Genomic DNA, 27,247 nt, shown 5'->3' with positions numbered 1-27,247 from the left:
AACGTGCCCAATTTAAACGGCCTCGTACTCAATTCTTGCTCGTACAATATGCATATTATTATTACTATTGGATAGAAAACACTCTCTAGTTTCTAAAACCGTTTGAATTATATCTGTGAGTGAAACAGAACTCATTTGGCACAAACTTCCTGACCAGGAAGTGGAAAATCTGAAATCGATGCTCTCTTCTGGGTCCTGCCTATAAATGGGCATGATACCTATTAGTATACATGCACGTCATACACCTTCCCCTGGATGTCAAGATGCAGTGAGAGAAGAAATTGAGTGTTTATCTTGGTCTGAGATGGAATACGTCCTCTTGGAATGACGTGTCACCGATTTCTGGTTTTCAGGAAGGCGCGAGGAGGACAGTGGGATTGCCTTTTGAAAAGCTGTCGTTATAGGCGACTACTATCTCCGGCTTTGATTTTATTTGATACATGTGACCATATCATCGTAAAGTATGTTTTTTCAATATAGTTTTATTAGATTTTTGAAATTTATTCGGGACGTTAGGCGTGTTGCGTTGTGTGCCTTTGTTCAGAAAGGAGAGCTTCGCGCCACTTGGCCAGTGTGCTTGCTAATTCAAGAGGGAAAAACAATGTTCTAAATCCAAACAACGACTGTTCTGGACAAAGGACCCCTTGTCCAACATTCTGATGGAAGATCACCAAAAGTAGGACCCATTTATGATGTTATTTCATATATCTGTCGAACTGTGTACTAGTAGTTTTGCGCCCAGGTTTTGGCCACTCTCTCGCTATAACATAAGCCTTATGTCGTAATGAAGATATTTTTAGAATTCTAACACTGTGATTGCATTAAGAACTAGTGTATCTATCATTTCCTATACAACATGTATTTTTTTGTAATTTTTATGAATAGCTATTTGGTCAGAATAGGTGAGAGTCTAATAGAAATATCCGCACATTCTGGGAAAAAGAAGCTACGTTAGCATAATGGATAACCACTGATTTCAGCTCTAAATATGCACATTTTCGAACAAAACATAAGTGTATGTATAACCTGATGTTATAGGACTGTCATCTGAGGAAGGTTTATGAAGGTTAGTGAAAATTAATATATTTTGCTGGTTTATTCGCTAACGCTAACGTGCCTATTGCTATCGCTAACGTGCCTTGATGAATGAATGCGGAAGTGTGGTAGGCTATTGTAGTAAGCTAATATAATGCTATATTGTGTTTTCGCTGTAAAACACTTAAAAAATCTGAAATATTGGCTGGATTCACAAGATGCTTGTCTTTCATTTGCTGTACACGATGCATTTTTCAGAAATGTTTTATGATGAGTATTTAGGTATTCCACGTTGGTCTCTATAATTACTCTGGCTGCTTCGGTGCTATTTTTGACGGTAGCTGTGATGGTAGCTGCAATGTAAAACTGATTTATACCTCAAATATGCACATTTTTCGAACAAAACATAGATTTATTGTGTAACATGTTATAAGACTGTCATCTGATGAAGTTGTTTCTTGGTTAGTTTGGTTGGTTCTTGGTTAGTTAGGTTGGCTTTGTGCATGCTACCTGTGCTGTGAAAAATGTCTGTTCTTCTTTGTATTTGGTGGTGAGCTAACATAAATATATGTGCTGTTTTCGCTGTAAAACATTTAAAAAATCGGACATGTTGACTGGATTCACAAGATGTGTATCTTTCATTTGCTGTATTGGACTTGTTAATGTGTGAAAGTTAAATATTTCTAAAAAATATTTTTTGAATTTCGCGCTCTGCCTTTTCAGTGGAATGTGGGAGGAGTTCCGCTAGCGGAACGCCTGGGCCAGACAGGTTAACCAACCGTGCTATTTTGTTAGTTTTTTTCCGCATTGTTTGTAATTTATTTTGACATAATGTTGCTGCTTCCGTCTCTTATGACCGGAAAGAGCTTCTGGACATCTGTAACGGCTTTCGTTGGTGGAAGGAGAGGAGGACCAAAATGCAGCGTGGTACGTATCCATAATAAATGTTTAATCGAGAATGAATACAAAAAAGAACAAGAGAATCAAATGAAAACCGACACTGTCCCGAATGGTGCAAACACTGAAACGGAAACAATCACCCACAACACACAATGAAAAACAGGATACCTAAATATGGCTCCCAATCAGAGACAACGATAAACAGCTGCCTCTGATTGGGAACCACACCAGGCCAAACACCTAGAAATATAACCCACAGAACAAAACGTCGAAAAACAACACAGAATGCCCACCCCAACTCACACCCTGACCAACTAAAATAAAGACATAAAAAAGGAACTAAGGTCAGAACGTGACAGTACCCCCCCCCCCCCAAACGTGCGGACCCCGGCCGCAAAACCTGAACCTATAGGGGAGGGTCTGGGTGGGCATTTCACCGCGGTGGCGGCTCTGGTGCGGGACGTGGACCACTCCACCATAGTCTTGGCCCACTTATGTGGCGCCTTTGGAGCGGCGACCCTCGCCGCCGACCTCGGACTGGGGACCCTTTCAGCGGGCCCCGAATAGACGGGAGACTCCGGCAGCGCCGGACAGGCGGGAAACTCCAGCAGCACCAGAGTGAAGGGCAACTCCGGCAGCACCGGAGTGAAAGGCGGCTCCGGCTTAGCCGGAGTGACGGGCAGCTCCTGACTGACGGGCGGCTCAGGCGGCTCCTGACTGACGGCTCTGGCGACTCCTGACTGGCGGGCGGCTCTGGCGGCTCCTGACTGACGGGCGGCTCCTGACTGACGGGCGGCTCAGGACAGACGGGCGGCTCTGGCGGCTCAGGACAGACGGACGGCTCTGGCAGCTCAGGACAGACGGGCGGCTCTGGCGGCTCAATGCCCACATTCGCCCGGCACGAGCGGAGCGCAGGCATAGGACGCACTGCACCCTCCCAGCACCCCGGGGACACAGCACGCAGAGCCGGCGCAGGATACCCTGGGCCGAAACGGCGTACCGGAGACCAGACACGCTGAGTCAGCACAACATGCCCTGGCTGGATGCCCACACTAGCATGGCACTTGCGGAGGGCTGGCCTAAAGCGCACCGGGCTATGAGCGCGTACTGGCGACACCGTGCGCTTGACCGCATAAGACGGTGCCTGACCAGTACTGCACTGCTTACGATAAGCACGAGGAGTGGGCTCAGGTCTCCAACCTGACTCTGCCAGACCCCCCGTGTGCCTCCCCCCAATTTTTTGGGGGGGCTGCCTCTCGTGCCTGTTGCGCTGCCGTGCTACCTCCTCATATCGCCACCGCTCAGCTTTCGCTGCCTCCAGTTCTTCCTTGGGGCGGCGATATTCCCCAGCCTGTGCCCAGGGTCCCTTACCGTCTAGTATCTCCTCCCATGTCCATGAGTCCAGAACCCTCTGCTCCTGGTTCCCACGCTGCTTGTGTTATGCTGGTGAATGAGGACCCAAAAGCGACGTAATAGTAACAGAGTCTTTATTCCAGTAATAAACAAATAATGATTCTCCTGGATATTATCAATGGTCAATCCAAAACAGGAACTGAAATCCTCTCGTCAATAGAGAGGAACGACTGGAGACGCGACCACAGACTGCAGGTCGCTTCAGGAAGGCACTGGCCGTAGCTGACATAGACACCTGCTCACACGCAGCATCTGAAGAAGGCAAAGAACACGACAGGGCGGAACAAGGACACAGGAACAGCAAACATCAAACAAGAATCCGACAAGGACAGAAGCGGAAAACAGAGGGAGAAATAGGGACTCTAATCAGAGGGCAAAATAGGGGACAGGTGTGAAAGAGTAAATGAGGTCGTTAGGAGAATGAGAAACAGCTGGGAGCAGGAACGGAACGATAGAGAGAGAGAAAGAGGGAAAGAACCTAATAAGACCAGCAGAGGGAAGCACAGGGACAAGACATGATGAAAGACAAAACATGACAGTACCCCCCCACTCACCGAGCGCCTCCTGGCGCACTCGAGGAGGAACCCTGGCGGCAACGAAGGAAATCATCAATCAACGAACGGTCCAGCACGTCCCGAGATGGAACCCAACTCCTCTCCTCAGGACCGTAACCCTCCCAATCCACTAAGTACTGGTGACCACGTCCCCGAGAACGCATGTCCATGATCTTTCGTACCTTGTAAATAGGAGCGCCCTCGACAAGGACGGGGGGGGGGGGGGGAAGACGAACGGGGGCGCGAAGAAAAGGCTTGACACAAGAGACATGGAAGACAGGGTGGACGCGACGAAGATGTCGCGGAAGAAGCAGTCGCACAGCGACAGGATTGACGACCTGAGAGACACGGAACGGACCAATGAACCGCGGAGTCAACTTGCGAGAAGCTGTCGTAAGGGGAAGGTTACGAGTGGAAAGCCACACTCTCTGACCGCGACAATACCTAGGACTCCTAATCCTACGTCTATTGGCGGCTCTCACAGTCTGCGCCCTGTAACGGCAAAGTGCAGACCTGACCCTCCTCCAGGTGCGCTCACAACGTTGGACAAAAGCCTGAGCGGAGGGAACGCTGGACTCGGCGAGCTGGGACGAGAACAGAGGAGGCTGGTACCCAAGACTACTCTGAAACGGAGATAGCCCGGTAGCAGACGAAGGAAGCGAGTTGTGAGCGTACTCAGCCCAGGGGAGCTGTTCTGCCCAAGACGCAGGGTTTCGAAACGAAAGGCTGCGTAATATGCGACCAATCGACTGATTGGCCCTTTCTGCTTGACCGTTAGACTGGGGATGAAACCCGGAAGAGAGACTGACAGAAACACCAATCAAACGACAGAACTCCCTCCAAAACTGTGACGTGAATTGCGGACCTCTGTCTGAAACGGCGTCTAACGGGAGGCCATGAATTCTGAACACATTCTCAATGATGATTTGTGCCGTCTCCTTAGCGGAAGGAAGCTTAGCGAGGGGAATGAAATGTGCCGCCTTAGAGAACCTATCGATAACCGTAAGAATCACAGTCTTCCCCGCAGACGAAGGCAGACCGGTAATAAAGTCTAAGGCGATGTGAGACCATGGTCGAGAAGGAATGGGAAGCGGTCTGAGACGACCGGCAGGAGGAGAGTTACCTGACTTAGTCTGCGCGCAGTCCGAACAAGCAGCCACGAAACGGCGCGTGTCCCGCTCCTGAGTAGGCCACCAAAACCGCTGGCGAATAGAAGCAAGCGTACCCCGAACGCCGGGATGGCCAGCTAACTTGGCAGAGTGAGCCCACTGAAGAACAGCCAGACGAGTAGAGACAGGAACGAACAGAAGGTTACTAGGACAAGCGCGCGGCGACGCAGTGTGAGTGAGTGCTTGCTTTACCTGTCTCTCAATTCCCCAGACAGTCAACCCGACAACACGCCCTTCAGGGAGAATCCCCTCGGGGTCGGTAGAAGCCACAGAAGAACTAAAGAGACGGGATAAGGCATCAGGCTTGGTGTTCTTATTTCCCGGACGATAGGAAATCACGAACTCGAAACGAGCGAAAAACAACGCCCAACGAGCCTGACGTGCATTAAGTCGTTTGGCAGAACGGATGTACTCAAGGTTCTTATGGTCAGTCCAAACGACAAAAGGAACGGTCGCCCCCTCCAACCACTGTCGCCATTCGCCTATGGCTAAGCGGATGGCGAGCAGTTCGCGGTTACCCACATCATAGTTGCGTTCCGATGGCGACAGGCGATGAGAAAAGTAAGCGCAAGGATGGACCTTATCGTCAGACTGGAAGCGCTGAGACAGAATGGCTCCCACGCCCACCTCTGAAGCGTCAACCTCGACAATGAATTGTTTAGTGACGTCAGGAGTAACAAGGATAGGGGCGGATGTAAAACGCTTCTTGAGGAGATCAAAAGCTCCCTGGGCGGAACCGGACCACTTAAAGCAAGTCTTGACAGAAGTCAGAGCTGTGAGAGGGGCAGCCACTTGACCGAAATTACGAATGAAACGCCGATAGAAATTAGCGAAACCGAGAAAGCGCTGCAACTCGACACGTGACTTAGGAACGGGCCAATCGCTGACAGCCTGGACCTTAGCGGGATCCATCTGAATGCCTTCAGCGGAAATAACAGAACCGAGAAATGTGACAGAGGAGACATGAAAGGCGCACTTCTCAGCCTTCACGTAGAGACAATTCTCTAAAAGGCGCTGGAGTACACGTCGAACGTGCTGAACATGAATCTCGAGTGACGGTGAAAAAATCAGGATATCGTCAAGGTAAACGAAAACAAAAATGTTCAGCATGTCTCTCAGTACATCATTAACTAATGCCTGAAAGACAGCTGGAGCATTAGCGAGACCGAACGGCAGAACCCGGTATTCAAAATGCCCTAACGGAGTATTAAACGCCGTTTTCCACTCGTCCCCCTCTCTGATGCGTACGAGATGGTAAGCGTTACGAAGGTCCAACTTAGTAAAGAACCTGGCTCCCTGCAAAATCTCGAAGGCCGACGACATAAGGGGAAGCGGATAACGATTCTTAACCGTTATGTCATTCAGCCCTCGATAATCCACGCAGGGGCGCAGAGTACCGTCCTTCTTCTTAACAAAGAAAAATCCCGCTCCGGCGGGAGAGGAAGAAGGCACCACGGTACCGGCGTTGAGAGAAACAGACAGATAATCCTCGAGAGCCTTACGTTCGGGAGCCGACAGAGAGTATAGTCTACCCCGAGGGGGAGTGGTCCCCGGAAGGAGATCAATACAACAATCATACGACCGGTGAGGAGGAAGGGAGCTGGCTCTGGACCGACTGAAGACCGTGCGCAGATCATGATATTCCTCCGGCACTCCTGTCAAATCACCAGGTTCCTCCTGAGTAGAGGGGACAGAAGACACAGGAGGGATAGCAGACATTAAACACTTCACATGACAAGAAACGTTCCAGGATAGGATAGAATTACTAGACCAATCAATAGAAGGATTATGACATACTAGCCAGGGATGACCCAAAACAACAGGTGTAAAAGGTGAACGAAAAATCAAAAAGGAAATGGTCTCACTGTGGTTACCAGATACTGTGAGGGTTAAAGGTAGTGTCTCACATCTGATACTGGGGAGAAGACTACCATCTAAGGCGAACATGGGCGTGGGCTTCCCTAACTGTCTGAGAGGAATGTCATGTTTCCGAGCCCATGCTTCGTCCATAAAACAACCCTCAGCCCCAGAGTCTATCAAGGCACTGCAGGAAGCAGCTGAACCGGTCCAGCGTAGATGGACCGACAAGGTAGTACAGGATCTTGATGGAGAGACAGGAGTAGTAGCGCTCACCAGTAGCCCTCCGCTTACTGATGAGCTCTGGCTTTTACTGGACATGACATGACAAAATGTCCCGCAGAACCGCAATAGAGGCAAAGGCGGTTGGTGATTCTCCGTTCCCTCTCCTTAGTCGAGATGCGAATACCTCCCAGCTGCATGGGCTCAGTCTCTGAGCCGGTGGGAGGAGATGGTTGAGATGCGGAGAGGGGAAACACCGTTAACGCGAGCTCTCTTCCACGAGCTCGGTGACGAAGATCTACCCGTCGTTCTATGCGGATGGCGAGTGCAATCAAAGAGTCCACGCTGGAAGGAACCTCCCGGGAGAGAATCTCATCCTTAACCTCAGCGTGAAGTCCCTCCAGAAAACGAGCGAGCAACGCCGGCTCGTTCCAGTCACTGGAGGCAGCAAGAGTGCGAAACTCTATAGAGTAATCCGTTATGGATCGATCACCTTGACATAGGGAAGCCAGGGCCCTGGAAGCCTCCTTCCCAAAAACTGAACGATCAAAAACCCGTATCATCTCCTCTTTAAAGTTCTGATAATCGTTAGAACACTCAGCCCTTGCCTCCCAGATAGCTGTGCCCCACTCCCGAGCCCGACCAGTAAGGAGTGATATGACGTAAGCGATCCGAGCTCTCTCTCTTGAGTACGTGTTGGGCTGGAGAGAGAACACAATATCACACTGGGTGAGAAAGGAGCGACACTCAGTGGGCTGCCCAGAGTAACATGGTGGGTTATTAACCCTAGGTTCCGGAGACTCGGAAGACCAGGAAGTAGCTGGTGGCACGAGATGAAGACTCTGAAACTGTCCAGAGAGATCGGAAACCTGAGCGGCCAGGGTCTCAACGGCATGACGAGCAGCAAACAATTCCTGCTCGTGTCTGCCGAGCATTGCTCCCTGGAACTCGACGGCAGTGTTGAGAGAATCCATAGTCGCTGGGTCCATCTTGGTCGGATTCTTCTGTTATGCTGGTGAATGAGGACCCAAAAGCGACGTAATAGTAACAGAGTCTTTATTCCAGTAATAAACAAATAATGATTCTCCTGGATATTATCAATGGTCAATCCAAAACAGGAACTGAAATCCTCTCGTCAATAGAGAGGAACGACTGGAGACGCGACCACAGACTGCAGGTCGCTTCAGGAAGGCACTGGCCGTAGCTGACATAGACACCTGCTCACACGCAGCATCTGAAGAAGGCAAAGAACACGACAGGGCGGAACAAGGACACAGGAACAGCAAACATCAAACAAGAATCCGACAAGGACAGAAGCGGAAAACAGAGGGAGAAATAGGGACTCTAATCAGAGGGCAAAATAGGGGACAGGTGTGAAAGAGTAAATGAGGTCGTTAGGAGAATGAGAAACAGCTGGGAGCAGGAACGGAACGATAGAGAGAGAGAAAGAGGGAAAGAACCTAATAAGACCAGCAGAGGGAAGCACAGGGACAAGACATGATGAAAGACAAAACATGACAGCTTGGTCCTTTTTTGGTGGGTGATTCTGGTGATTCGGCTTTCATTGGTGGAAGGAGAGGAGGACCAAAATGCAGCGTGGTACGTATCCATAATAAATGTTTAATCGAAAATGAATACAAAAAAGAACAAGAGAATCAAATGAAAACCGACACAGTCCCGAATGGTGCAAACACTGAAACGGAAACAATCACCCACAACACACAATGAAAAACAGGCTACCTAAATATGGCTCTGGGTTATATTTCTAGGTGTTTGGCCTGGTGTGGTTCCCAATCAGAGGCAGCTGTTTATCATTGTCTCTGATTGGGAACCACACCAGGCCAAACACCTAGAAATATAACCCACAGAACAAAACATAGAAAAACAACATAGAATGCCCACCCCAACTCACACCCTGACCAACTAAAATAAAGACATAAAAAAGGAACTAAGGTCAGAACGTGACAACATCAGAACAGCAATTACTCACTTTGAACTGGACAAATAATTTTTATATAGCCTCGTTGTTGTTATTTTACTGCTGCTCTTTAATTATTTGCTACATTTATTTATATATTTTTAGGTATTTTTCTTAAAACTGCATTGTTGGTTAATTAAGGACTTGTAAGTAAGCTTTTCACTGTAAGGTTTACATCTGTTGTACTCGGCGCATGTGACGAATACAATTTGATTTGATTTAAAATAGAGGCTAGCTTGTTGCTTCATGGGTGACAGTTGACCTCTGATCTCTATATGAAGCTATGCAAACGTGACAGGCAACCCTAGACATAGAATGACTTACGAGGTAACTATGCTTCAGTACAACTGGATATGTGTGGAATGCAGAATCATTCTAACAGAGTCCCTACCTACTATTGCTGGTATCTAGGAACTCATTAGGTCTGGTGGCCAATGAATATTAACGGGAAGCAATGAATTGAGCCCGTTAATAATAACGGAAAACTAACTTCTGTTTAGTTACGTAAAGAACAAAAGCACACACACATTCATATACCAAATATAAATATATATATGCGCAAGTATAGTGTAAGCATGTACAAGCACGCCCATGCACACACACACACACACACACACACACACACACACACACACACACACACACACACACACACACACACACACACACACACACACACACACACACACACACACACACACACACACAAAAAGAAGCTCAGAGCTCTACAATTGCCTTAAAAGAGTAGAAATGATAATATACTTGCTCAGCGAGTAATCAGCAATCTGTCTACATTGTGTTCTGCACAGACAAGCAGAAGCTCTACGGTCTGTCAGATATAGAGAAGATGAAGAGGGACCAATACATGGAACAACGCCACCATAGATTAGTCTAAACAATCGGTTTCCATCAATTCTGCAACAGATGAAACTACAGTTGTGCTTACATGTTTGTAATCGTTCAGTGGGGATGAAGGTACAGTGTTATTTTACTTCTCAACAGGGGCGCCAGTAGCGTCGTGATCAGAACAACAAACAAAAAATTCCTAGCAATTTCACAGTAGAGTTCTCTTGACTGGGAGTTCCAGCATTATCTACAACGAAGACATTTCAGATGGATTGAAAATAAATTACAAATACATTGGAGCCTGCATGTTGCATTAAAGCTTCAATTGTTTCAGAGAGGGCTAGACTTACCAGGTTTGCCAATATGTAGTGGTAATTTTTTAGGTTCTTCTTCTGAGCAGCGATCTGGAAAGCATAACAAAAAGGGGAAATTATGTCCATTTTGCAACACGTCAATGAAGATAAAGCTATTTCATTCCAGATGTGGATTTAAGTGCCCCATTAATCCTGAGTGGCGCAGGTGTTTAAGGCACTGCATCTCAGTGCAAGAGGCGTCACTACAGTCCCTGGTTTGAATCCAGGCTGTATCACATCTGGCTGTGATTGGGAGTCCCATAGGGTGGTGCACAATTGGCCCAGTGTCGTCCGGGTTTGGGTTTGGCCGGGGTTAGACCATGCTCCTGACATGCAACCCTTAAGCCACATTGTAAATAAGAAATTGTTCTTAACTGACATGCCTAGTTAAATAAATGTTAAATAAAAAAAAAATGTATCGCGGTCCTCCCAAATAGGAGCTAATTGTTCCTGTCTTTGAGGAAATGAATTACTCATCTCCTGTCTCTGCCTGCATGTCTGAGTAAAATATCAGTGCTCAGCAGAACGGGGGCAGCTGGAACAACTCGCCGTGGAGGGCTGGGAAGGATTTGGCATCTGTCACTGTGGGAAGCCCAATTCGAGCTTTAATGACTACATGTTCACAATCTGTATCAAAATCACTAGTACACCTGTGATGGATAGGCCCGGGATCGCCTCTGGGAGACAGAATGAAGCAGCCGTCAGGGATAATTGAGCCTGACCATATTTCTAAATGCTTATCTGTAAACGACATGTTTTTGAATATACTAATTTCACTAGCTCTCTGCTATTCAGAAACCATGACATTTTTACATTTTAGTCATTTAGCAGAAGCTCTTATCTAAAGCGACTTACAAGAGCAATTAGGGTTAAGTGCCTTGCTCAAGGGCAAATCGACAGATTTTTCACCGAGTCGGTTTTAAGGATTTGAACCACCGACCTCTCGGTTACTGGCCCAACGGGACTAAAGAGATTTTACATATTCAAAATAGCTCAAAGGAACTGTTATCCCTCCTAAAAACAAGATAGACTACATTTATAAAAAGGTCTGCTATGAATGTTTCTTTAGCTAGGTTTTTGAATAGTTTTAGTCCAGATCTACTCACTGTGGTGATTCCATTTATAGTACAATATATAAATGGTACCAGGGAACAATATTGTCCCTGGAGAACTGGCTGATGATCTTCCAGCAGCAGCATGGAATCCAAGTCATACACATCTATCTTTGTCTTCATTACAAACTTCCCTCCACTGTCCCCCTGAGACTGGCCCAGTATAGAACAGAGACACTATAACAATACCACACAGTGTTCAAACTGAACCCTTGTAACTGAACCTTTGTCAATAGTTTGAGTTGTAAAACTCAGTAAGAGGAGGAAGGGTTGTTTTGTTACTCTAGCTGCATGGTCTTCTTGTTGGAGTGAACCCATCCAATCCAATTACTGAACTAATCATGTCTAGTTTACGGATCATCTCTTCATGCATTAAGCTCTCAATAGTCACCTCCCCCTTTTTCATTACTGGACCGTCTATCAATCTGATGTTATTTACCAGGTTGAGGATCAAGTTGAGTCTCTCCAGCTCACAGTCCAGGATGATGTTGTACTCCTTCTTCTTCTCTAGGTCCTGAACCACCTTCAGGAAGGCCACCTGATCCATACCACTGTCCAGGTTCACTGATGTCACCTGCCACGTCTTCTCTGCTGCCGTATCCAGAATCTTCTGCAGCACTGTCAGGCCTACAAGACAAACACCGAAGGTACACGCTAATTAGTCTGGGCATATTTGATGGTAAACCACACTTAGGTACTTTACTTAGGTAAAGTAAAGCACACTTAGGTACTTTACTTAGGTAAAGTAAAGCACACTTAGGTACTTTACTTAGGTAAAGTAAAGCACACTTAGGTACTTTACTTAGGTAAAGTAAAGCACACTTAGGTACTTTACTTAGGTAAAGTAAAGCACACTTAGGTACTTTACTTAGGTAAAGTAAACCACACTTAGGTGACGGGGTGCAGGTAGCCTAGCGCTTATTTGTATTATTTATTTAACCTGTATTTAACTAGGCAAGTCAGCTAAGAACAAATTCTTATTTATATTGAAGGCCTACCCCGGCCAAACCCTAATCCGGACGACGCTGGGACAATTGTGCGCCGCCCTATGGGACTTCCAATCATGGCCGGTTGTAATACAGCCTGGAATCGAACCAGGGTCTGTAGTGATGCCTCTAGCATTGAGATGCAGTGCCGTAGACCGCTGCACCACTCGGGAGAGGCGAGCTCGCAGTCGGAGGGTTGCCAGTTTGAATCCTGGGTCTGACAGGGAAAACATCTTTCAGGAAGTGAGCGAGCAATCAGAGGGTTGCTGGTATCAAATCCTAGATGCCATTGCCTGCTGTTGTTCCCCTTTTGCAAGTCACTTAACCTCCCACAATTGCTCCACGGGCGCCCAGTGTGGCAGTCCCCTGATCCAGTTTCTATATGTATGTAACAGTCCCCTGATCCAGCCTCTATATGTATATAACAGTCCCCTGATCCAACCTTTTCAGCCTCTATATGTATGTAACAGTCCCCTGCTTCGATGTCTTCAGCCTCTATGTGTATGTAACAGTCCCCTGCTCCAGCCTCTATATGTATGTAACAGTTCCCTGCTCCAGCCTCTATATGTATGTAACAGTCCCCTGCTCCAGCCTCTATATGTATGTAACAGTTCCCTGCTCCAGCCTCTATATGTATGTAACAGTTCCCTGCTCCAGCCTCTATATGTATGTAACAGTTCCCTGCTCCAGCCTCTATATGTATGTAACAGTTCCCTGCTCCAGCCTCTATATGTATGTAACAGTCCCCTGATCCAGCCTCTATATGTATGTAACAGTTCCCTGCTCCAGCCTCTATATGTATGTAACAGTCCCCTGATCCAGCCTCTATATGTATGTAACAGTTCCCTGCTCCAGCCTCTATATGTATGTAACAGTCCCCTGATCCAGCCTCTATATGTATATAACAGTCCCCTGATCCAATCTTTTCAGCCTCTATATGTATGTAACAGTCCCCTGCTTCGATGTCTTCAGCCTCTATATGTATGTAACAGTTCCCTGCTCCAGCCTGTATATGTATGTAACAGTTCCCTGATCCAACCTCTCCAGCCTGTATATGTATGTAACAGTCCCCTGATCCAACCTCTCCAGCCTGTATATGTATGTAACAGTCCCCTGATCCAACCTCTCCAGCCTCTATATGTATATAACAGTCCCCTGATCCAACCTCTCCAGCCTCTATATGTATATAACAGTTCCCTGATCCAACCTCTCCAGCCTCTATATGTATGTAACAGTCCCCTGATCCAACCTCTCCAGCCTGTATATGTACTGTACGAGTGTCTTTCAGAGGTTGGGATAAAGCAGTAGTCAGTATTTCAGTTGGACCTTGGGTAACAATTGACGAGTAAAATGATCTTTATATTAACTTTTCTTTTGATCCTTTGTAGTCACTAAAATGTCATTTGCACCTCTTTTCTTTACATCTCTTTTCTTTACACCTCTTTTCTTTACATCTCTTTTCTTTACACCTCTTTTCTTTACACCTCTTTTCTTTACATCTCTTTTCTTTACACCTCTTTTCTTTACACCTCTTTTCTTTACATCTCTTTTCTTTACATCTCTTTTCTTTACACATTCTTTCTTTACATCTATTTTCTTTACACATTATTTCTTTACACCTATTTTCTTTACACCTTTTTTCTTTACACCTCTTTTCTTTACACCTCTTTTCTTTACATCTCTTTTCTTTACACATTCTTTCTTTACACCTCTTTTCTTTACATCTCTTTTCTTTACATCTCTTTTCTTTACACATTCTTTCTTCACACATGATTTATTTTCATCTCTTTTCTTTACACATTCTTTCTTTACATCTCTTTTCTTTACACATTCTTTCTTTACACCTCTTTTCTTTACACCTCTTTTCTTTACATCTATTTTCTTTACATCTCTTTTCTTTACACATTCTTTCTTTACACCTCTTTTCTTTACACATTCTTTCTTTACATCTCTTTTCTTTACATCTCTTTTCTTTACACATTCTTTCTTTACACATTATTTATTTTCATCTCTTTTCTTTACACTTTACACCTCTTTTCTTTACATCTCTTTTCTTTACATCTCTTTTCTTTACACATTCTTTCTTTACACATTCATTCTTTACATCTCTTTTCTTTACACATTCTTTCTTTACACCTCTTTTCTTTACACATTCTTTCTTTACATCTCTTTTCTTTACATCTCTTTTCTTTACACATTCATTCTTTACATCTCTTTTCTTTACATCTCTTTTCTTTACATCTCTTTTCTTTACACATTCTTTCTTTACATCTCTTTTCTTTACACATTCTTTCTTTACACCTCTTTTCTTGGCTTCACCTGCTGTATGGGACAAGCTCTAATGACGTTGTGACTTACAGAAGCACTTGAGTTGACTGAACATATCCAGTGAAGCCTCAGTTGATTTCCTCTACTCTCAGCTTCTATTGAACACACGTGTACTCTTTTCTTTAAAAGCAGATTCGTAAATAAAACTGGTATTATAAAGGCGTAATGCTTTTGTGATCAGGAGTGGTTTGTTTAGCACAGCACTGCTGCATATAGAGAACAGAGGATTTCAAGTGCTACACAGAAGACTGTGTACGAGGCAGAGTTGCTCCGGTTGTTTTCACGGCAGTCACCTGAAATCACTGTCACCGTACCTAAAACTGTGACAGCCAGGCTAAGGTGCTGCTGCCTGAATGCCTGTGTATTCTCCTCAGCCAAAGTAAATGTGCTGCTTCATATCTGCTTTCCCAAGAGCCCTGAGTTTGAAAAGACGGTTCCCCCCTTTCAATACTGGAAATGGAAATGCTGAGTATTTTTTGCACTGGGTTAATCTGGAGTCTGGGGTGATGACAGTGAGAAAGATCTATGAAGTGGAAAGAACTTCTCCCCCCCTCCTTCCTTCCTCACCTCTCTTCTTTTCTCTTTGAGGAACATGACTTAGAACTTAGACAGATGACGTGTGAATGCAGCTGAACCATCTGAATTAATGCCATTCCTTCCCCTTATCTATAACCCTGGCTCATCAGTATTCCCCCATATACAGGGCCTTCAGAAAGTATTAGTACACCTTGACTTACTCCACATTTTGTAGTGTTACAGCCTGAATTCAAAATGGAGTAAAAATATGTTTGTCTCACTCATCTACACACAATACCCCATAATGACAAAGTGAAAACATGTTTTTGGAAATGTTTGCTAATTTATTGAAAATGAAATACAGAACTATCTAATTTACATAAGTTATTCCCACCCCTGAGTCAATACTTTGTAGAAGCACCTTTGGCGGTGATTACAGCTTTACGTCGTCTTGGGTATGTTTGTATCAGCTTGGAGTTGTCTTGGGTATGTCTGTATCAGCTTGGAGTTGTCTTGGGTATGTCTGTATCAGCTTTATGTCGTCTTGGGTATGTCTGTATCAGCTTTATGTCCTCTTGGGTGTGTCTGTATCAGCTTTATGTTGTCTTGGGTACGTCTGTATCAGCTTTATGTCGTCTTGGGTATGTCTGTATCAGCTTTACGTCGTCTTGGGTATGTCTGTATCAGCTTGGAGTTGTCTTGGGTATGTCTGTATCAGCTTTATGTTGTCTTGGGTATGTCTGTATCAGCTTGGAGTTGTCTTGGGTATGTCTGTATCAGCTTTGAGTCGTCTTGGGTATGTCTGTATCAGCTTTATGTCGTCTTGGGTATGTCTGTATCAGCTTTGAGTCGTCTTGGGTATGTCTGTATCAGCTTTATGTCGTCTTGGGTATGTCTGTATCAGCTTTATGTCGTCATCAGCTTTATGTTGTCTGTATCAGCTTTATGTCGTCTTGGGTATGTCTGTATCAGCTTTATGTTGTCTTGGGTATGTCTGTATCAGCTTTATGTTGTCTTGGGTATGTCTGTATCAGCTTTATGTCCTCTTGGGTATGTCTGTATCAGCTTTATGTTGTCTTGGGTATGTCTGTATCAGCTTTATGTTGTCTTGGGTATGTCTGTATCAGCTTTATGTTGTCTTGGGTATGTCTGTATCAGCTTTATGTTGTCTTGGGTATGTCTGTATCAGCTTTATGTCGTCTTGGGTATGTCTGTATCAGCTTTATGTCGTCTTGGGTATGTCTGTATCAGCTTTATGTTGTCTTGGGTATGTCTGTATCAGCTTTATGTCGTCTTGGGTATGTCTGTATCAGCTTTATGTCGTCTTGGGTATGTCTGTATCAGCTTTATGTCGTCTTGGGTATGTCTGTATCAGCTTTATGTCGTCTTGGGTATGTCTGTATCAGCTTTATGTTGTCTTGGGTATGTCTGTATCAGCTTTATGTCGTCTTGGATGTGTCTGTATCAGCTTTATGTCGTCTTGGGTATGTCTGTATCAGCTTTATGTTGTCTTGGGTATGTCTGTATCAGCTTTATGTCGTCTTGGGTATGTCTGTATCAGCTTTGCACATCTAGATTTGGGGATTTTCTCCCGTTCTTCCTTATTGATTTTTTCAAGCTCTGTTAAATTAGATGGGTAGCGACCGTGAACATCAATCTTCAAGTCTTCCACAGATTTTCAATGGGATTAAAGTCTGGACTTTGGCTGGGCCACTCAATGACTTTCACAGTTTTTGTTCTGAAACATTTCAGCATTGCTTTGGCTGTGTGCTTTGGGTTATTGTCCTGTTCAACGTTTGCACTCTGAAGCAGGTTCTCATCAAGGGTTTGCTTGTATTTGGCTCCATTTATTGTTCCTTATATCCTTACCAGTCTTTCAGTCCCTGCCTCTGAAAAGCATACCCATAGCATGATGCTGCCACCACCATGCTTCACGGTAGGGATGGTATTAGACAGGTGATGAGCTGTGCCTGGTTTTCTCCAGACATAGCGCTTTGCATTCAGGCTAAAGAGTAAACATTTTGTCTCATTAGACCACAGGATCTTTGCATTATGGTCTCAGAGTCTTTCACAAGCAATTTTGCAAACTCCATGTGCCATGTGCCTTTTTCTCAGGAGTGGCTTCCGTCTGGCCACTCTCCCATAAAGCCCAGATTGGTAAAATGCTGTAGAGACATCTGGCATGTTCTCCCATCTCAGCCAAGGAACTCTGTAGTTCTGTCAGAGTGGTCATTGGGTTCTTGGTCACCTCCCTGACCAAGGTCCTTCTTGCCTGGTTGCTCAGTTTGTGCTCTTGGAAACTTTCAATTGTTTTATACCCTTCCCCAGATAAATGCCTCATCACAATTATATCTCGGAGATAGTCTTCATGGTATAGTTTCTGGTCTAACACACACTGTCAACTGTGGGACCTTATAGACAGGTGTGGTTTTTTCCTGTCATTTCCAAACAATTGAATTGGCCCACAATCAAGTTGTAGTGACATCTCAAGGAAATTGGATACACATGAGCTCAATTTGGAGTTTCATAGCAAAGGGGTGTGAATACTTATGTCAATTAGATATTTCTGTATTTCATTTACAAAAAATGAGCAAAAAAATCAGAAAACATATTTCAACTTTGTCATTATGGGGCATTGTGTGTAGATTGGTGAGAAATTATTTTATTTAATCAATGTTTAATTCAGGCTGTAACATAACAAAATGTGGTACAAGTCAAGAGGTACGAATACTTTCTGAACACAGTAATGTACAGTGTTTTGGGAAACGTGTTACAAAAGTAACACGCTATATAATCAGATTACTAACTTTTTCCTGAATTGGTAAGATGGTAAGATGCCGGCAAATTCAGGTAGACGGAAACGGCCCGATGTATTTGGGCCGATTCTGGGCAGTCATTCATTTTAATTCCGGGCCGAGTCCAACACCTGATTCCAGGCCAATTCAATCAGTTCCGGCCCCCCAGAAGAGGGCCGCTTCTGGGCCGATTCCTCATTGCTAGCTGGGTGTATACGACTAATTAAGCAGCCCATATATGGCAGAGCACTTGTAGACTAGCACAGGAAAGCAGCGCCACAGATGAAAGGAGAAACTAGTGATAAAACCTGAGTTAGTAATCTATCTTTGGTAGAGCGTGCGCGGCTCGCGTCGCTTCCTCATACAGTCAAACAAACGGTGAGATTTATATTTTTTTCAAGAAAGTAATATAACGAGTATTATAAACTGGGTGGTTCGAGCCCTGAATGCTGATTGGCTGAAAGCTGTGGTATATCAGACCGTATACCACGATTATGACAAAAAAAATACTATTTACTGTTCTAATTCCGTCGGTAACCAGTTTCTAATAGCAGTAAGGCACCTCAGGAGTTTGTGGTATATGGCCAATATACCACAGCTAAGGGCTGTATCCAGGCATTGCGTCGTTTCTAAGCACAGCCCTTAGCTGTGGTATATTGGCCATATACCACACCCACTTGTGCCTTATTGCTTAAATATAATGTGGTACTTTCCTGAAAAAGTAATATTGTAACGTTACGTTTGTTAACCAATATGTAATATATTACTTTCCCAAGTACCTAATCCCGACACTGGTAATGTATTACGGCACTTTTAGTTTTTGTTTAGTTTATTAATTCGACCATTTAAAAAAAACAAGCACACATAAAACTTAAAAAAGCCATATAGGCACATGAGTTAAATCATGGAGGATAACACACAATACAGTCTGGGACATATTTCCATTATTAAATCATGGGGGATAACACACAATACAGTCTGGGACATATTTCCATTGTTAAATCATGGGGGATAACACACAATACAGTCTGGGACTTATTTCCATTGTTAAATCATGAAGGATAACACACAATACAGTCTGGGACTTATTTCCATTGTTAAATCATGGAGGATAACACACAATACAGTCTGGGACTTATTTCCATTGTGGTCCTCTTGAGACAAGATGTCTAGTCAAGATCCGACACGGTTGAACACAGTATGACAGAGAGATAATAAAACATAAAAACAAAGAAGAACATCTATTTCATCATTTCAGTTACATCGTAGGGATCATTCATATGGGCACAGAAGACATCAAACAGTTTTCTACTTTATTTTTAAAGCTGCCCAGAGAGGACGTTGTTTTTATGGGCAGAGGCGCATTGCAGCACGATAGAAACACAGAAGGTCAGATGTAATTCATGATACAGAGTAGCAACATATTCATCATTACTGTGAATGTACAGTACAGGGTCAGATGTAATTAATGATACAGAGTAGCAACATATTCATCATTACCTTGAATGTACATTACAGTAATATGTCTGCATTGATAAATGACAGTGCTTCCTCTGAGCATTCTCTAACAATGATCCCAACTAAAGGCCTTAGAAGTGAGAAATCCACTTGACCTAAGCTTGCATGCATCTGACAGAAGCTTGTATGCATCCTCCATACAAGCTTGCATGCAGGGCTCAGCTAGACTTGAATCATAAGTAGTGGGGAAAGATCCTTATTCATGATCAAATTGTAAATTGGATCGTTTTGACATGATAAAAGTGTTCAGCTAAGTGTGTACTATCTATGATCTAAAAATATTGCCTCAATGAACTCCTACTGTAGATGCATTGTTCAAGACAGACATTTCTTCACAACAGACAACAACGGTTCAGACAGCAGCACTCTACAGTTGCGATCGTGTACATGCCGGTACTGTAGGTGTACTGTACTCTTTGGACATGTCTTTAGAACAAGATGAAAGCACTTTAATTTCAAATAAATAAATGAAGACACCGTAGTGCTATGATCTTCTATGTCGTAAGCACTTCACGTGTGTGTAAAATGTGCAGTAGTAGCAGAGGTCAGCAAAATACTGACTTTAAAGAGGCTCCCATTGTGCCTTTACCTCAGGGCCAGAGTGTGGCTATTTTCAAAGCACATTTCTGACCAACACAGAAAGCCTCCACATTTATGACCAACACAGAAATCCTCCACATTTCTGACCAACACAGAAATCCTCCACATTTCTGACCAACACAGAAAGCCTCCAACAAAGCGCCACTGCTGAGCAGCAACAACAAAACATCTAAAACAAAAGTATTCAATGCAATTTAAATACACCACCCTGGCACCCTCAGCTCTGACCTGCAAACGATCCACCTGATAAATAATGTATTATTTATCATATTGTAAAGTTATATTCTCAGCGCCACCCAGAAGCTCCTCGACCCGTTTCAGTTTGCCTATCAGCCCAGCACAGGAGTTGATGCCATTCTTACACTACTCAACATGGTCTGTAGACATCTAGAGGTTTCCAAATCCCATTTCAGGGTTCTGTTAGTTGACTTTTCTTCTGCATCCAGCCTTACATTCTGGCACAGAGACTCATAAGGGACTTCTCCTTAGATGGGGAGGGGCTGGTTTTGTGGCTGTTGGACTTCCTGAGCCAACGCTCACAGCGAGTCAAAGTAGGTCCCCATATGTCGGACATACGCAACACCAACACAGGTTCTCCTCAGGGATGTGTTTTGTCCCCACTCCTGTACATATTGTACACTAATAGTTGTACTAGTTTCCATCCTGACAGACACCTCGTTAAGTTCGCTGATGACACTGCCTTGATCAGCCTGATGCATGATGACGAACACCATGGCCCAGTCCTAGATGACTTTGTAGAGTGGTGTGACGAATCACACTTCCTCAATACCAACAAGACCAAAGAGATGTGCATAGACTTCAGGAAGCGTACAACACCAACCTCTGCAACATCTATCAGAGGTCAGAACATAGAGATTGTAGAGGAATACAAATATCTGGGTGTCCTCTTGGACAATAAGCTTCAGTGGAGTAAATGTTCAGACCTGATCTACAACAATAGTCAACAAAGGCTGTACTTTCTCAAAAAGCTGGGATCTTTTAATGTTGACTGTACTATCACAAAATATTTTTTTACCCAAGACACCCCCTGTACCCAGACTGTACCCAGACTTTGAACTACTCCCCCCTGGGTGAAGGTATAGGGGACCCCTCGGCAGGAAAAACAGAACTAGACAATAATTTGTGCCCGGTGTGACATCCCTCTTAAATAGCTTGGGCTAATGTCCTATCCACTCAGTAAGGCCAGCAGGCTAATGTTCCTATCCGCCGAGTAAGGCCAGCAGGCTAATGTCCTATCCACTCAGTAAGGCCAGCAGGCTAATGTTCCTATCCACTCAGTAAGGCCAGCAGGCTAATGTCCTATCCACTCAGTAAGGCCAGCAGGCTAATGTCCTATCCACTCAGTAAGGCCAGCAGGCTAATGTCCTATCCACTCAGTAAGGCCAGCAGGCTAATGTCCTATCCACTCAGTAAGGCCAGCAGGCTAATGTTCCTATCCACTCAGTAAGGCCAGCAGGCTAATGTCCTATCCACTCAGTAAGGCCAGCAGGCTAATGTCCTATCCACTCAGTAAGGCCAGCAGGCTAATGTCCTATCCACTCAGTAAGGCCAGCAGGCTAATGTTCCTATCCACCCTGTAAGGCCAGCAGGCTAATGTCCTATCCACTCAGTAAGGCCAGCAGGCTAATGTCCTATCCACTCAGTAAGGCCAGCAGGCTAATGTTCCTATCCACTCAGTAAGGCCAGCAGGCTAATGTCCTATCCACTCAGTAAGGCCAGCAGGCTAATGTCCTATCCACTCAGTAAGGCCAGCAGGCTAATGTCCTATCCACTCAGTAAGGCCAGCAGGCTAATGTTCCTATCCACTCAGTAAGGCCAGCAGGCTAATGTCCTATCCACTCAGTAAGGCCAGCAGGCTAATGTTCCTATCAACTCAGTAAGGCCAGCAGGCTAATGTTCCTATCCACTCAGTAAGGCCAGCAGGCTAATGTTCCTATCCACTCAGTAAGGCCAGCAGGCTAATGTCCTATCCACTCAGTAAGGCCAGCAGGCTAATGTTCCTATCCACTCAGTAAGGCCAGCAGGCTAATGTCCTATCCACTCAGTAAGGCCAGCAGGCTAATGTCCTATCCACTCAGTAAGGCCAGCAGGCTAATGTCCTATCCACTCAGTAAGGCCAGCAGGCTAATGTCCTATAGACTCAGTAAGGCCAGCAGGCTAATGTTCCTATCCACTCAGTAAGGCCAGCAGGCTAATGTCCTATCCACTCAGTAAGGCCAGCAGGCTAATGTCCTATAGACTCAGTAAGGCCAGCAGGCTAATGTTCCTATCCACCCTGTAAGGCCAGCAGGCTAATGTTCCTATCCACTCAGTAAGGCCAGCGGCTAATGTTCCTATCCACTCAGTAAGGCCAGCAGGCTAATGTTCCTATCCACTCAGTAAGGCCAGCAGGCTAATGTTCCTATCCACTCAGTAAGGCCAGCAGGCTAATGTTCCTATCGACTCAGTAAGACCAGCAGGCTAATGTTCCTATCCACTCAGTAAGGCCAGCAGGCTAGTCTCTTTTTATTGGTATGTAACTGTTATGAAAGTTGTATTGTCAATTTTATTTATATTTAAACGCCACCTTAAACGTGTACATGACACTGCAACAACCCTTCCCCACGGGGACAATAAAGTAAAGTAAGTAGGACACTCAACATACGTTATACAGTAGTGATGGTAGCCACCTTACCTTAGTCACAGGAGGCTGCTGAGGGGAGAACGGCTCATAATAATGGCCGGATCGGAGCAAATGGAATGGCAACAAACACCTAGAGACCATGTGTTTGATGTTATAGAGTAGCGATGGGACGTTTGTCTCACATTTTCAAGGCACTCTGATCTGATAGAAAAGTACCGATGCTTGTATCAAAGTAACAATAACACGTGATTGATGACGTTTTGCATCTTCAGACATCGCACTATCATCTGACAGCTGTAGGAACTGCTGGACAAAGAGCGCCGACCTGCTGCTAAACAGGTGGAAAGTTGGCTCCGGGCGTAGAGCCAAAGTGATATTAATTTAAACAGCTCTAGTTGTTATAGGTAATGATCAAATTATGGATACAAAGTTCTTTGTTAATATGTCAAAGCGAGTTTAAAAAGTTGAATTGAAGTTAAATTCAATTCAAAAGGTGACAGGCAGTTACACGTGATAAAAGCTTTGTTGGATCCCACTGTGCCTTTCAAAACATCGACCTGCGCTGAACACCACTTCCAAACTTACTCTAGATAGTCTTTCAAAACATCGACCTGCGCTGGGCACCACTTCCAAACTTACTCTAGATAGTCTTTCAAAACATCGACCTGCGCTGGGCACCACTTCCAAACTTACTCTAGATAGTCTTTCAAAACATCGACCTGCACCGGACACCACTTCCAAACTTACTCTAGATAGTCAGATATTCTTCACTTACTTTCACTTGACAGGTGGCTAAGCCTGTAAAGCAGTGGTGAGTGAGATTCTCCCCCTGTGGAGTACCATCAGCTTTGGTTCCTGAACGGTAGCCCAGGAGATAGGGTTGAGGATTAGGAATCCTCCAGACACCATAGGCACAGGATTAAATCCTGGCTAAATTTGGAAAATTATTTTATTTGAAACCACACTAGCTGGACATTGTTGTTCAAATAATTTGTTTTATTTAGTCAAACCTATGATCATCTTTGGTCTTCAGCATCCTACATAATACCACGGATGCACAGTTTTTGAGAAAATAGTGAACCGGGAAGGCAAAAAAGGACAGCAGGATGTGAACCCCACATTCAAACTACATTTTGTTTATTAAAGCTCACACCTATCCATTGCACTAGGTGATTGGCAACTGATGTAGGTGGTGAGAACATAGTTCGCTTGAGAGTAGTGGCCTTTTTTTTTTTTTTTACAACAACACAACAACGAAGTTGGAATTATCATTATGTATGTTCATGAAGTCTACTACTGCAATAAAATGTTTGTCATTTGAGACTCCTTGGCAATAACCAAGTGAGACATAATTGTTTTAGTTCCGACGTGCATTAGATATATTGTTGTTGTTGTTGATTTGTATGGTTTCTGTTGTTTATAGTAGCATATGTCATCTGAATCAACCAGTAGGTGAACTCAGTACCAAAGCCCTCATTACAATTATCTCTTAAAGAACAAGAGCTTTGTGCTGAAGGAATTGGATAAAATTACATTTCGGTCAATAGAGATGAAAATGATAAATATAGACACTAATCTTTATGCCCTGAATTGGATTTGCATAAACATTAACAAAATTAATATAATTTACAAAACAATACTAAAGTAAACCCAAATGGAGATGGTAAATTTGGAGCCACAACAAGCTGCTTCCTCATTCCATTTGTTTGGATGATACTTCACTGGAGTCCACAGCTTTGAGTTCGTATGCAAATGACACATCAATTACATTATGCATTACTGATGCACAAGGCTGACCATCTGACCTGACAAGGAGAGCCTCCTAGTGGTGTGTGCTATGTATAATATTTCTGCATTTGCATTCATTAGCAGAGGGAACAAAATATGTTATGTTCCAAGAGAGACTGAATGGTTTAAAAAGTCCTTGCAATTTTTACAGTAATATATAGAAACAGATAAAGTTATGTTTTTCAAATTTTAGTGGCGACATGGATTACGCAACAGATGACAAAAGTCGTTTTGTAAGAAGTAACAGTGATCCTGCAAAGGGCATTTCATGTTAATTAAAACAGTGTGTCGGATCCAATTTTTAAACTGCCACTGCTGGCCTTGCAATACACTTCCTGCCATCTCTGTATAGGCACATAGAGCTTGTCTCAGCAGCTGTGGACTCGTCTCACACCAGAAAGCAAACCAGCTTTATCGCCCACTGAGCAGCATCCCAGCTAACAATATTAAGGAGAGACAACGTTTTTGTAATGTTACCGTAATTTTCCCCTAATGTTTGAGTGTCCAGTTTTCCATTAGTTGGGGGAACATTATATCTATGTTAACAAAAACCTTCTAAAAACCTTTTTAACATGTTTTGGAGTTAAAGTTAGGAGAACATTCCCTTAATGTCAAGCAGAACTTCTCTAGAATGTGGTTGCAATGTTTTTAGAATGTACAAAATGAATGTTCTAGAAGCATTTTCTGGCACATTGCAAGAACATTCATGAGTCTAGGTTTCTGAGGGTTAGGAAAATATTCCATCAACGTCACATCAAACATACACAAAACATGGTTGCCATGTTCTCAGAATATGAGATATTAATGTTCTAGGCATGTTTCATGGGAACGCTGCAAGAACATTTCTGTGTATCAGTTGTCAAGAGTTCGCCTGATGGTCCAAAATAAATGTTCCCCCTAACAACATAAAAATGAATTACACATCACACCTTGTTGCTGTTGCCAAGCCCATCAAGGCCCTGATTGGTGAACCACAAATCTATTCACAGCTCCTTTTGTATGTTGGTGAGGTTAGGGAAACTCTCACACACACTATGCTTTTAACATGAAATGCTCTCATTATTTTGAGTTAATCAAGGAGAAAGAGAACAACATTTTTGTCAAATGCAAACACTACAAAGGCAGCATTGTTCTCTTTGCCAGAAACATCACATCAAACCCCAAAAAGCATCTGGAGGTTGAGCACAAAGGCACAACGTTGGAAACCAAAGTCCCAGAAACGCATGAAAGAGGAGAAATCTACACACAATATGATAATAACTATTCTGACAACATTCAAAACGGTAATATTAACATATAGTGAGAGTAGGGTGACTCCCCTAGCAGGTCTCAAACCCAGGCCACCAGCATCCATGACTAACACCATAACCACTGTCCCAATAAGGGATATCTCCAGGCCACCAGCATCCATGACTAACACCCTAACCACTGTCCCAATAAGGATATCTCCAGGCCACCAGCATCCATGACTAACACCCTAACCACTGTCCCAATAAGGGATATCTCCAGGCCACCAGCATCCATGACTAACACCCTAACCACTGTCCCAATAAGGGATAGCTCCAGGACACCAGCATCCATGACTAACACCCTAACCACTGTCCCAATAAAGGATATCTCCAGGCCACCAGCATCCATGACTAACACCCTAACCACTGTCCCAATAAGGGATATCTCCAGGCCACCAGCATCCATGACTAACACTCTAACCACTGTCCCAATAAGGGATATCTCCAGGCCACCAGCATCCATGACTAACACTCTAACCACTGTCCCAATAAGGGATATCTCCAGGCCACCAGCATCCATGACTAACACCCTAACCACTGTCCCAATAAGGGATATCTCGAGGGCATGTGCTTATTGGGCCAGTATAGTGAGGTCCAGAAGAAACCCTAACCCCTCCTCCCTAGGCACTAGATCTGAAACAGCCTGATAGGTCCAGAAGAAACCCTAACCCCTCCTCCCTAGGCACTAGATCTGAAACAGCCTGATAGGTCCAGAAGAAACTCTAACCCCTCCTCCCTAGGCACTAAATCTGAAACAGCCTGATAGGTCCAGAAGAAACCCTAACCCCTCCTCCCTAGGCACTAGATCTGAAACAGCCTGATAGGTCCAGAAGAAACCCTAACCCCTCCTCCCTAGGCAATAGATCTGAAACAGCCTGATAGGTCCAGAAGAAACCCTAACCCCTCCTCCCTAGGCACTAGATCTGAAACAGCCTGATAGGTCCAGAAGAAGCTCTAACCCCTCCTCCCTAGGCACTAGATCTGAAACAGCCTGATAGGTCCAGAAGAAGCTCTAACCCCTCCTCCCTAGGCACTAGATCTGAAACAGCCTGATAGGTCCAGAAGAAGCTCTAACCCCTCCTCCCTAGGCACTAGATCTGAAACAGCCTGATAGGTCCAGAAGAAACCCTAACCCCTCCTCCCTAGGCACTAGATCTGAAACAGCCTGATAGGTCCAGAAGAAGCTCTAACCCCTCCTCCCTAGGCACTAGATCTGGAACAGCCTGAGAGGTCAAGAAGAAACCCTAACCCCTCCTCCCTTGGCGCTAGATCTGAAACAGCCTGATAGGTCCAGAAGAAACTCTAACCCCTCCTCCCTAGGCACTAGATCTGAAACAGCCTGAT

At 44.4% G+C, this 27,247-nt stretch overlaps 1 protein-coding gene across 1 annotated transcript in view; it reads right to left on the bottom strand.

Moving 5' to 3' along the window:
* The window catches only part of LOC120056419 (glutamate receptor 1-like), a 96,001-nt gene that overhangs the window by 36,092 nt on the left and 32,662 nt on the right, over positions 1-27,247 (bottom strand). Inside the window, exons 4-5 of the mRNA XM_039004575.1 lie at positions 11,879-12,066; positions 10,325-10,378 (exon numbers count right to left, since the gene is read on the bottom strand). Of these exons, the coding sequence (XP_038860503.1) occupies positions 10,325-10,378; positions 11,879-12,066 (242 nt within the window). The remainder of the gene's footprint in view (positions 1-10,324; positions 10,379-11,878; positions 12,067-27,247) is intronic.

This window comes from Salvelinus namaycush, chromosome 12 (genome assembly GCF_016432855.1).
Source record: "Salvelinus namaycush isolate Seneca chromosome 12, SaNama_1.0, whole genome shotgun sequence".
Taxonomy (NCBI): Eukaryota; Metazoa; Chordata; class Actinopteri; order Salmoniformes; family Salmonidae; genus Salvelinus; species Salvelinus namaycush.
This window is presented reverse-complemented; position numbering and strand designations above follow the sequence as displayed.